Source organism: Mobula hypostoma, chromosome 2, assembly GCF_963921235.1.
Source record: "Mobula hypostoma chromosome 2, sMobHyp1.1, whole genome shotgun sequence".
NCBI lineage: Eukaryota > Metazoa > Chordata > Chondrichthyes > Myliobatiformes > Myliobatidae > Mobula > Mobula hypostoma.
In genome coordinates this window covers 199,629,641-199,642,473 of record NC_086098.1, presented here as the reverse complement: position 1 = coordinate 199,642,473, position 12,833 = coordinate 199,629,641, and the positions used below count along the sequence as shown (strand labels likewise).

The 12,833-nt window shown below is 40.3% G+C and overlaps 1 protein-coding gene across 3 annotated transcripts in view; it reads right to left on the bottom strand.

Annotated features, from left to right (window-relative positions):
* Positions 1-2,857: 2,857 nt before the first annotated feature.
* Positions 2,858-12,833, bottom strand: part of LOC134342801 (collagen alpha-1(XIV) chain-like) — a 193,030-nt gene continuing 183,054 nt past the window's right edge. For all 3 annotated transcript variants that reach the window (XM_063041387.1, XM_063041386.1, XM_063041388.1), the window contains 6 exons: positions 8,217-8,252; positions 8,056-8,122; positions 7,067-7,255; positions 6,195-6,272; positions 3,878-4,033; positions 2,858-3,703 (listed from right to left, as the gene is read on the bottom strand). In XM_063041387.1, coding sequence (XP_062897457.1) covers positions 3,657-3,703; positions 3,878-4,033; positions 6,195-6,272; positions 7,067-7,255; positions 8,056-8,122; positions 8,217-8,252 — 573 coding nt within the window. In that variant the 3' untranslated portion in view covers positions 2,858-3,656. The remainder of the gene's footprint in view (positions 3,704-3,877; positions 4,034-6,194; positions 6,273-7,066; positions 7,256-8,055; positions 8,123-8,216; positions 8,253-12,833) is intronic.

The window sequence follows — 12,833 nt, the reverse complement described above, 5'->3', positions numbered from 1 at the left end:
CCTCATCTATATGCCTGGTCACCTCCTCAAAGAACTCTATTATGCTTGGTAGACACGATCTGCCCTTCACAAAGCCATGCTGACTGTTCCTGATCAGACCATGATTTTCTAAATGCCCAGAGACCCTATCTCTAAGAATCTTTTCCAGCAACTTTCCCACCACAGACGTAAGGCTCATTGGTCTATAATTACCCAGACTATCCCTACTACCTCTTTTGAACAAGGGGGCAACATTCACCTCCCTCCAATCCTCTGGTACCATTCCCGTGGATGACAAGGACATAAAGATCTTAGCCAGAGGCTCAGCAATCTCTTCCCTTGCCTCGTGAAGCAGCCTGGGGAACATTCTGTCAGGCCCCGGGGATTTATCTGTCCTAATGTATTTTGACAACTCCAACACCTCCCCTCCCTTAATATCAACATGGTCCAGAACATCAACCTCACTCATATTGTCCTCACCATCATCAAGTTCCCTCTCATTGGTGAATACTGAAGAGAAGGACCTCGCTCACTTCCACAGCCTCCAGGCACATCTTCCCACCTTTATCTCTAATCGGTCCTACCTTCACTCCTGTCATCCTTTTTTGCTTCACATAATTGAAGAATGCCTTGGGGTTTTTCTTTACCCTACTCACCAAGGCCTTCTCATGCCCCCTTCTTGCTCTTCTCAGCCCCTTCTTAAGCTCCTTTCTTGCTTCCCTATATTCCTCAATAGACCCATCTGATCCCTGCTTCCTAAACCTCATGTAAGCTGCCTTCTTCCACCTGACTAGATTTTCCATCTCACTTGTCACCCATGGTTCCTTCACCCTACCATTCTTTATCTTCCTCACCGGGACAAATTTATCCCTAAAATCCTGCAAGAGATCCCTAAACATCGACCACATGTCCATAGTACATTTCCCTGCAAAAACATCATCCCAATTCACACCCGCAAGTTCTAGCCTTATAGCCTCATAATTTGCCCTTCCCCAATTAAAAATGTTCCTGTCCTCTCTGATTCTATCCTTTTCCATGATAGTGCTAAAGGCCAGGGAGCGGTGGTCACTGTCCCCCAGATGCTCACCCACTGAGAGATCTGTGACCTGACCCAGTTCATTACCTAGTTCTAGATCTAGTATGGCATTCCCCCTCGTTGGCCTGTCCACATACTGTGACAGGAATCCATCCTGGACACACTTAACAAACTCTGCCCCATCTAAACCCTTGGAACTAATCAGGTGCCAATCAATATTAGGGAAGTTAAAGTCATCCATGAAAACAACCCTGTTCTTTTTGCACATTTCCAAAATCTGCCTCCCAATCTGCTCCTCTGTATCTCTGCTGCTACCAGGGGGCCTATAGAATACCCCCAATAGAGTAACTGCTCCCATCCTGTTCCTGACTTCTACCCATACTGACTCAAAAGAGGATCCTGCTACATTACCCACCCTTCCTGTAGCTGTAATAGTATCCCTGACCTGTAATGCCACCCCACCTCCCCTTTTTCCGCCCTCTCTATCCCTTTTAAAGCACTGAAATCCAGGAATATTGAGAATCCATTCCTGCCCTGGTGCCAGCCAAGTCTCTGTAATGACCACTACATCATAATTCCATGTATGTATCCAAGCTCTCAATTCATCACCTTTGTTCCTGATGCTTCTTGCATTGAGGTACACACATTTCAGCCCTTCTGCCTTACTACCTTTACACCGTTTATTCTGCTTCTCTTTCCTCAAAGCCCCTCTATATGTTAGATCTGGCTTTACTCCATGCACTTCTTTCACTGCTCTATCACTCTGGGTGCCCCCTCTCTCAAATTAGTTTAAACCCTCCCGAACCATGCTAGCAAACCTGCCTGCAAGGATATTGCTCCCCCTCGAGTTCAGGTGCAACCCATCCAATCTGTACAGGTCCCACCTTCCCCAGAAGATATCCCAATGATCTAAAAATCTAAAACCCTGCTCCCTGCACCAATCCTCAGCCACGCATTCAACTGCCATCTCCTCCAATTCTTACCATCATTGTCACGTAGCACTGGCAGCAATCCTGAGAACGCCACCCTTGAGGTCCTGTTCTTCAGCCTTCTGCCTAGTTCCCGAAACTCACACTTCAGGACTTCAACCCTCTTCCTGCCTATGTCATTGGGACCAACAACATAGACCATGTCAAGGACCATATGGTAGCTACTGATGCATTAGCCTCCCATGTTAAACAAAGTCATACACAGCCACAATCTATTAAGGGAATATCCCTTGGGAAAACATCATACTCATTTCAAGAGATTGCACTTCTACTACTACATGTAGTTACACTAAGTTCTCTTTCTAAAATGGTCTGATGTTTCTGTGCTGTTCATAAAGCTAATGTGATACAATGCCAAGTCATAGTTGAAGTCAAGGGACCAAAATAACAATCTGTCCACTCAGTTTGTTACAAGGACACAGAGGTCTGGCTGCTTAAAGTTTGTAACCTTTTTTTCACCCAAGTAGACAATTTCCTCCATTGGTGGCTATTCTCTCTTCAAGCAGTGGCTGTACTCACATCAGGTTTTCCTCCTCTGCCGTCAGATTTCTGAACAATTAAGAATCCCATGAACACTACCTCAGTATTTTTGCTTTGTTTTTGCATTACTTAAACTGTTAATATATTTCTCATTGTACTTTATAGTGTATTTTATGTATTGCGCTGTACCGCTGCTGCAAGACAACAAATTTCATGACATATGTCAGTGATGAGAAACATGATTCTGATTGGTCAATCATTTCATCGAATTTTTACTTACTCCATTCACTACATCTCTTTCTATGTGTATTCATCATAGATGGTTCAAAATAAGTTAATCAAATTCATACAAAATTTATTATTTTGTTTTGAAATACATTTATTCGTACATTTGCAAATCTAGAAAACACATGAATATTTAAACATAAATTGAAGTACTGACAAGAATCCTCAACTACCTGGCAGCCTATATGTTAAAATTAGTCTTGTGGCATGGATTTGACATTTAATTAAGCAGCATGTTAGTTTTAATAAGAACATTCAAAAAAATAAACCATATTTGATCCTGAACACATACAATTATTTTGTGAAAAATGTAATAAATGATGTTGAATGAAGAATATTCACATACTAACATCCACATCTTGTAGAAATGCTCTGAGGTAACATAATAATATTAGGCTCTATATGAAAAAGGAAATTCACAAACACCAATTCAATTATCATCTTTGAAGCAAAATACATAATTACTGGATCTAGTAATATCAGTTTCAGAATTTGAAAAATACATTTTGTAAATACTGTCTGCAGTTATGTAACAGCGAATATTTTCAGTCTTGCAACATGTAAAGATTCACTGAAGATGTTGCTGAACATGAACTTTATAATGCTCACACGTGCTCTTTTTATCCCAGTTGATCACATTGTGATTCAGAGAATTCATAATGACTTATGCACAATTAATGCTTTCATTTCATTATCCATGTCATATTTCTTGGCATACGGTACATGTAATTTGCAAAATAACAACAGGAAAATGTTACCATTCTCAACTTTAATAAAAAGATGTTTGGATGCGGTTCATTCAACTGAACCCTGCAGTAATTCTGTTTGGTTGTTTTCATTCATCCTTGAGAACGAATGCAAGAGTGACTTCCACCACTATAAATGGCTTAAGGCAGTTGTTGAAATTTATGCTCAGATTCAATGTCTGGTTCACCTAATTAAAATAAAATTTTATAGAATTAAAACCAGAAAAAGAAACAAAAAATGAAAAATAGTAAAATTAAAAATCTTTAGTGAAAACTGTTTGTAAAGGATGTACTCCAAGATTGATTAAGTCATAAGCTTAGTAACCTTTATTGGTACTTTTGTGAGAGTTGTTGATACTCACTCTCTGTGTGAAATGTATTGCAGGCAGAGACATCACAGTGTCCTGCAGCACCTGGTGGTCCGATGGAGCCAGGTAAACCTGGCAGGCCAGGACGGCCTGGTGGGCCTGGTAATCCCTGTGGTCCTTGTTTTCCACGTTTACCTTCACCTCGTGGGCCTGCACAGCCAAATGAAAGTTAAAACCTGGCTCAGGTAAAGAAGGTGGTTCCTCAGGTATTTAAAATGTCATAGACATGAAAAAGATCTGCAATTTTTTCCAGCAAGATGCTGGAAATCCAAGGCCACGCACACAAATTGCTGGAGGAACTCAGCATGCCAGGCAGCATCAATGGAAAAGAGTAAACTGCTGACATTTCGAGCCAAGACCCTTCATCGTGACGTAGGGTCTCAGTCACAAACATCAACTGTTTACTCTCTTCCATAGATGTTCCTCCAGCACTTTGTGTGTGTTGCTTTAACATATCAAGAAGTGAGAGCATAGTGTACCAAATATACCGATCAAGAACCTTTCAAAGTGATATGCATTCTCTATGCTGGCTTCCAGAATCTAATGTGAGACTATTTAGAATATTTATATTCTAACCCTTGATGGATAAGAATGATTAAACTAAAGGATAAAGTTAAATAAAGTGCATATTGGTGTAACATGTCTTTACATATGAAACAGGTCGCTTTCCCTGTATCTTTATGTGTTTACTTTATCAACTCATAGAACAGCAAATCCATGTCATGTGCCTTCTTTTCAGACAACTTAGTTGCTTCATAGACATTTAATCAGCCAAGTTAAAGGTCACAATATGTAAATAGTATGAAAGGTGCTGCTCTGCAAATAAATATTTCTGGAATTATCTTTGCTGTATTCCAGAGATTTCGTATGGTACCTTTTTCTGAAGTTAGGGTAGAATAATAAAGGTTTAATATGGAGGATTGCCTAACGCAAGTTCACATCAGAAATGAAAAGAAGCTCAGCTGGCTATGTTAATATTTCCCGTTCAATCTAGTTTGATGTGAAGATCAATCCAATGAAACTTCACATCAAGTGTAGAGAAATACATCTGAGAAAGATTTGTAGGAATTTACGTAGTTCAAAAATGATTAATACATGAAATAGAATGACTAGATCAAGTAGATTTAAAGCTATGTATATTTTGAAACAATAGGTTGCATGATATCGTTTTAGATGGATGTACTTAAGTGAACTAAATATCCTTCTCCATCTAATTCATCTGATTGTTGGTGAATCAAATTTGATTAGTTATTAACTTATGCTTAAGTGAATAGTGAAACCTGTTAACAGTTAATTTACACTGCTGAGATTCAATTCTTTTATGATCCACAATGCTAAAGAGGCAGGTAAAGAATTCTTTTGCTAGTTGTTAAGATTCATTTGTAGCTCAATTCCTCTGAACTTTGCAAAAAGCTAAAATTTAGACCTCCTTCCAGTATGAAATTTAGATTGATTTTAAATCTTAGTCTACTATGATCAAAAGGTGATAGAAGATAATTAACCCATCCCAGATGTCTTCCTTTTTCAAAGAAAGGGGCTTCTCTTCCTCAACCACATCTCTTCAATTTCACGCACGTCTGCTCTTAGCCCATCCTCCTGCCACCTTAGCAGGGTGGCTACACCTGGCTCTACATCTCCTTCCTCGCTACAATCCAGGGACCTGAACAGTCCTTCCAGATGAGGCAATACTTCACCTGTGAGTCTGTTGGGGCAATTATTCTGTTCGGTGCTCCTGGTGTGGCCTCCTGTACATCAGTGAGACCTGACATAGATTGGGAGACCACTTTTCCGAGTATCTATGCTCCCTCCGCCAGAACAAGTGGGATCTCCCAGTAGCCACCCATTTTAATTCCACTCTCTATTCCCATTCCAATATGTCCATCCAAGGCCTCCTCCACTGTCGTGATCAGGCCACACTTAGGTTGGAGGAATGACACCTTATATTTCATGTGGGTAGCCTCCAACCTGATGGCATGAACATCAATTTCTCAAACTTCTGGTAATGCCCCCCAACAACCCCCCCCCCACCTTCTCCATTACCCATCCCCTTTTCCCTCTCTCACCTCATCTATCAAATTCCCAGCTCTTTACTTCATCCCTCCACCTCCAGGTTTCATCTATCACATGTGGTTCTCTCTCCCCTCCCCCACGTTTTAAATCTACTCCTCAGCGTTTTTTCTCCAGTTCTGCCAAAGTTCTTCAGCCCACAATGTCGACTGTACTTTTTTTCCATAGATGCTGCCTGGTCTGCTGAGTACTTCCAGCATTTTGTGTGTGTTGCTGAGAAGATAATCACCATCGTCATTTGTACCTGGGATTCCTTGGGGTCCCTCAGAGCCTGGTGCATTGAACCCTGGGCTTCCTTTCTCTCCCTTTTCACCAGGTTTGCCTATTGACAAAAAAAATTCAAAGGTGGAAACAATTAAAACTACACAGGACGATATGGGCTCTCTTCAGTCCATGTATGGTGCTTGACTGTCTAGGAGACTGAGATCATTTCCACAACACCATCACATTAAACTTAGTAGAAGGGTCTCGGCCCGAAATGTCAACGAAACCTCTTCCTATAGATGCTGCCTGGCCTGCTGCATTCACCAGCAACTTTTACGTGTGTTGCTTGAAATTCCAGCATCTGTAGATTTCCTCGTGTTTGAGTAATTTCCAAATTTGCTTCTGCAATTTCTATGATATTCAAGCCTGTGGATATCGATGGGTAATTCCATACACTACACTCTGTGGAAAACCACACGGCCCCTTTTCTTCCCAGGAGTTTCAAGGGTGATATAGGAACTGGAAGCCTAGCTGTTGAAACTATTTCCTAGCAATCAACAAACTTATCAAACTGAGGTAGGATGTGGAATAGATTACTAATATGAATATTAAGCACAAAGGACGATTGTGCCTGACACAGAAAGCCATCGCAAAGGAACCGGATTTTCCATTCACTGCCCTGTGTTCTTTAAATTAAACAGCTTACTAGAAAGTAGGCAGGGTCTGAAAATTGTGGGGAAAAGTTACAAAACAGAATTTAGGCTGACTCTGTTAAACAGATTATCATAAAAATACAATAACATTCCAGTATAGAATTACAGAGTAGGGAATGACATTTCAGCAATCTATTGACATTTTCCATTAAGAAAATAGGATTCCATTCTGGAAAGTGAGTAGGGAGATATAATTTACCAATCTCTCCAGGGTAGCCCACTTTGCCATCATTGCCAGGTATGCCTGGCATTCCTGGAGGCCCTCGATTTCCAGGTGGTCCAGGTCTCCCTGGCTCTCCAACCTCCCCTGGTGATCCCTGGATGATCCGTACAGGTACTGGGCTCTTTGTATATTCATTCAACACCAAATCAAATTTCAACATGTGACCTAGCAATTAATAAATAAGCAAAGGTTATTACCAAACAGCATCAGAAACTAAGTTAAAATCCATTCAGCTATTTGGTCCTCAGAGATGTTTGTGAAATTATTAAATTCCTATCAGTGGAAAAACAGATTCTCATATTTTGTGAACTTTTCATGGGCTCATTAGAGTACAATGCTTACACAATAATATTTGCAAAAAAAGCGTGGGATTCAAAAACCCTAAACAAGGGAGGCTGATAAATCCCAGATATAACAATGCAACACATAATGTATGTACATTGAACTCCACTTCTGAAACTTAGTTCAATGAAGCAAAATTCTAATTTCAGTAAAACAAACATATTAAATCATGTATGGAACAAAGGTGACTGAGATGGATTTCCATCCTGTGGAAATTTATATTCATGGGATCATAAATTGAGTTATTAACATACAAGTAACTAAAGACTGCCGGTTTTACAAAGCCTTGCAGGCTCCTTTTCTGTATGCCTGTCAACTGGAAAGGTCAGCAGAACCACCTCCAATTCAATGTTTGTCAGAGCAAACTTCACCCATCTGTCAGTAAAATTCCCCCACTTCCTTCAACTCAGGGCCACACCTGTGTAACTGCTGTGCAGGAATACCTGAAAGTACATAGTCTCTGTAAAGTTCCTCTTTCTTGCTTGAATGGCCTGATTGATTTTAATCTAAAATTACCAATGCTTTAAAAATTTAAATAAATGTAAATTTCCTGTTACGCTATTTTATCAATATGAGAGTGGCAATTTTCCTCTTTTTTTGTTGCACATCAATTGGTTACTTACTCTGAACAAGCTCTTCACAAGCTTGGCTAACCATCTGATAAACTGCAGCGAGGGACTGAGGTTCTCCCTGTAAACAAAAAAGAATGGAAACATAACTCAAGAAAAATTCTAGTTTTTCTGAAAACTTCCTTCAAAATTATCAAGAAAAACAGAATTTTCACCTTCTCTCCTTTTTCTCCTTTTGCACCAGGGAGTCCCTGCAACAAAAAAAATGGTATCAAATGAAGTATGGATGATTGAATTTCAGAATTGAGCACAGATTTGTATTTCTAATGGGCTAAGGAATACTGAACTTGGCCTTCCACCCATGTTTTCTGTCTGTTGCATTCTCCTGGCTTCGATGCAGAGAACCATACAAACTGACACTCCCTAGTTTCAAGAAACTCAGCCAGAAACTTCTCATTTACCACATTACCTTCTGGAAAAGATTTATAAACACGTAGAAATTTCTGCTTTACAGAAATTAATGATGTTTTCACTCCTAACTTCAACTGTATAGTACTTCAGTATTACTCTAATACCCCATCTGATCTCTAGACCATTTAGTAGTGTTAACATACAAACGCTCTAATTTTCTTAAGATCTTTCTCATTGCAACCAATAATATCCAGACTAAGTATTCAAGACTATTTCTGCACTTTGGTAACAATGTATCTATGCATCATGTTAAAGTATACTTCCAGCATCGCTTGGATATTGTTATGCAATTACTGCCTATTAATATTGGTTAATGAATGTAACCATTGATAATCATCAGTAATTACTATTTCCTCACACCTGTGAGTTAATAATCATTTCACCTGGACTAAATCTTTAGGAATTTGGCAAAATATACTTTCAACTTCACTGCATTCTTTGTTAATGGCACTTGACTGGATGTATTTATAATGTGTCCTTCCCCTTATTGAGAAATCTGCAGCAGTGTCAACTGGCAGAAACTTTAAGGCTGATTTATACTTCTGTGTAGTAGCCTACGCAAATGGCCTACGCCGTTGTGAGCATTTATACTGTGGGTTGGTGTGTCTGTGTCGCTCTGCAATTCACCGCCAAAACGCTAGTTGGCAGTGGGGTTTCTATGCCACAGTGTTCTCAACACGAAGAAACTCAAACTTCCAACAATGGCGATTGAAACTGAAGGAGGGTGAATTTTCTGTGCTTGTCCGGCCATTGAAAGACATGGGTGAGGAAATGCAATTCAAATATTTTTGGATGCCAGTGGGTAGATTTGACGATTTGGTTCATCGTCTCCAATCATTTATTTTGCATCAGTGTACGCACAGTATACTCAGAGACTGGCAATCACCATTCGAGTTTTAGCTTCAGGTGGAAGTCAGCAGGCTGTAGCAGCTAGCTACAAACTGGTGTCAAGCACAGGGTCCTCAATAACTTCTGAGGTCTGTAAGCTTTATGGAAAGCATTGCAGCCAGAGTTCCTTCCCTGCCCTTCAGTCGCACAATGGGAAGCTATTGCAGCGTGGGAGGAAATGTGATGCTACCAAATGGACCAATCACAGTCGTTGCAGTCTGCATCACCACAACGCGTAGTTACATTTTTGGGGAGGTGCGCATCAGGCTACGGTGTAGGGTATGGCGTAGGGTACACAGCTATGCCGTACCTACGGCATCGATTTGACGCAGAAGTATAAATTGGCCTTTACCCCAATAAAACCAGAACATGCTGGAAATACTCAGCACGTCAGGCTGCATCTGCAGAGCTAATGTTTCAGACTAATGTGTCAGAACTGGGAAGGAAAGAAAAGAAATTCATTATAGAGAGGACTGGGTGTGGGTGGGGGTGTCTACCATATTTGCCCAGATGATGACATTTACTGTACAGGTGCATTTGAAGCGCCTTTTTCCTTCCTGAACCATGGCTTCACCTCTATCAGATTAACAAAGCTTCTCTCCTCTGGGTCAGAACAAGGATACAGTTACTTTAATACCTTCCACATTCAAAAGAACATTCTCCACAAATTTCACCATTCTACCATCAGACGCATCCTTCTCTCTCTGCCCCCTTCAGCACTTCATAGGGACTGTTCTTCGTGTCCATTCTTCTGTTCGCACCTACCCTGGTTTTACCCCGTCAAAGACAAATTCCTCCTTCACCATCCCTGTAGATTAATGAGCTTTTTCTCTCCTTCCCGTTCTGACAACCTGAAACATTGTCTGTTTCTCTTCACATAGATGCTGTCAGACTTGATGAGAATTTCCAGTACACTTTAGATTTTAGATTTCTAGCATCTGCATTTTTGCATTGATTTTCAGAACTTTTAGCCAAACTTTTGCCTTGAAGCGATTTGCTTTCCATTCTGACTTTCAGTGACTTAATAGCTATTAAATCCCAGTTCACCTTTGTTCTGTTCTGGCATCATTGCCATGCAGAATTTCATTGCTTACTTTGTCTATGATTGCTTTCGTCAAGAAATCACAAGCTGTTGTAATGTATGGATGTATTTCTTTTAGAGCAATGACGCCCTCCCCCACTTAGTAATACACATTGACTGTTTGTGTGTTGTTCCCTCTCTCTTTCTCTCACTGCAATGTTAATACATCTGTTAAAGCCGTTTCCCACGGGCGCAGTTTTACTTAATCAATATGTAGTTGTGCACAGACACAACAAATTGGCAGCAAGTATGAACCTGAATGTCAGAAAATATCACGAACTGCACCGATAGTTACAAGATGAAACAGCGAGAGTTAAACAGCGTGGGAAAGCCATCACAGGTGTTAACAGAGGAATATACGAGCAACAGTGAAAGACCTGTTGAAATTAAAATGAAAATAACATGGCGATGGCTTCTGTAGGGAAAGCTGACAAATTTGATAGCACTAATGAAGGTATATCAAGAGGGCTGAACTGTATTGTAATGTGAACAATGTGGAGGAGCAAAAGAAAGCCCCTACACTTCTTGGCTTACGCAACTTAGTAACCTCTGACAAGGCAGCAAGTAGGACATTTGATGAAGTTGTTACAATTTTACAAAATCAATTGAGCTCTAAATCACTGGTAATAGCTGAGAGATTTAGATTTTACAAAAGGAACCAGACAAAAGATCAAAGCCTTTCTAAACACATGGCAGAACTACGCAAACTTTCCCAATACTGTGACTTTAGAGCTGGACTTTCTGATGCATTAACAGACAGACTTGTACGTGGCTTGCATAGTCAAAGCTCTCAAAAGAGGCTACTACCTGAAAGAGACCCAACATTAGAATAGGCATTGACTATTTCAATATCATTAGAGACAGAAGGATGTAGCAGAACTACAGAAAAGAAGGTTAAAATGTAATATGCACAAAATGTCCCTGGATGTTGCAAATAGCCAAATATGTTATCGATGTGACAAATCCTTCCATGATGCAAATGACTATTGGTTCAAAGAAAAAGTCTGCAGAAAGTGTCATAGTCAAGGTCACATGGGGAGAATGTACAAGTCAGATAAAAAGCACAACTGAGTGAAAAGTCTCAAATACAAAACTAAGCAAATGCATAAAGTTACTGAATGTAAAACAAAATCAGACAACATAGAATCTGACAAAGATGAACTGTCATGCCTGGAACTGCATAGTATAACCCAAGGAAATTACAGAATCATTTGGATCAGAATAAATGTGTCCGGTGTAAAAATGAGAATGGAGCTGAATACAGGGTCAGCTTTGTCCATTATTCCAGAGGCTTCTACAACAGACTGTTTTCTAAAATACTATTTGAGAAGAGTTCAGTGATGCTAAAGACCTGTTTCCCAAAGGCAAACTGAAAGTAAGTGTGATGTATGGAGGCCAAACACAATCATTAGAGATTTATGCACTGAAAAGTGGAGGCCCAGCACTTTACAGACGTGAATGGTTGAGAAAAATCCAACTGGACTGGCACTCAGTCAGGGATCAGTGTGACATCAACAGGCAATGGCAGCCCAAATGGTAGCACTAACCAGAGACTGGCACATCTGCTTAATGCTAATGAGAAGGCAACTTGTAAAAACTCAAAGTCATGAATGCCAGAATTGAACTGGATGAAACAGCAACACCAAGATTTCATAAAGCATATCCAGTACCTTACGCACTATGTCCTAAAGTGGATGCTGAACTGTAGAGCTTGGAGACTTCTGGAATCTCTCCAAGGCTGAGTGGAGGGATTGGACCACACCCACTGCCCCGGTGATCAAGAAAGGGAAGGCTGGAGCCATCGTTTATGTGTGGATTTCAAGGCAAGAATTAACCCAGTGCTGCATAATGTGCAGAATCCCCTGCCACGGAAAAATACATTTTTGCATCTTTCACAGGCGAGGAGAGGTTTTCAAAGATTGACTTGTCACAAGCCTATCCGCAAATGGAGATTAAGATGTCAAGCAGGAAGTTCCTCACTATCAACACTCTCAAGGCACTGTTCCAGTATAATTGTTTTGTCTTTGGCGTCGCATCAGCTCCAGCAATTTGGCAAACAACAATGGACCAAGTGCTCCTAGATATCCCAAGAACACAATGTTACCTTGATGACATCATTGTGACTGGCAAGAATGATGAAAAGCACCTTCAGAACTTTGGTAAAGTATTTACCAGGCTGAGTGAGTATGGTCTGTGAAAAAGAGAGAAATATGAGTTTTTCAAGAATGAAATCTCATATTGTGGCATGTTATTGACAAGAATGGCCTACATAAGTCACAAGAGAAGATTGAAGCATTGCTACAGGCACCAAAACTGGAAAATGTGTTACAACTCAGACCATACTTGGGCCTAGTAAAATATTACCACAAGTTTCTCCCAAACATTGCTACAG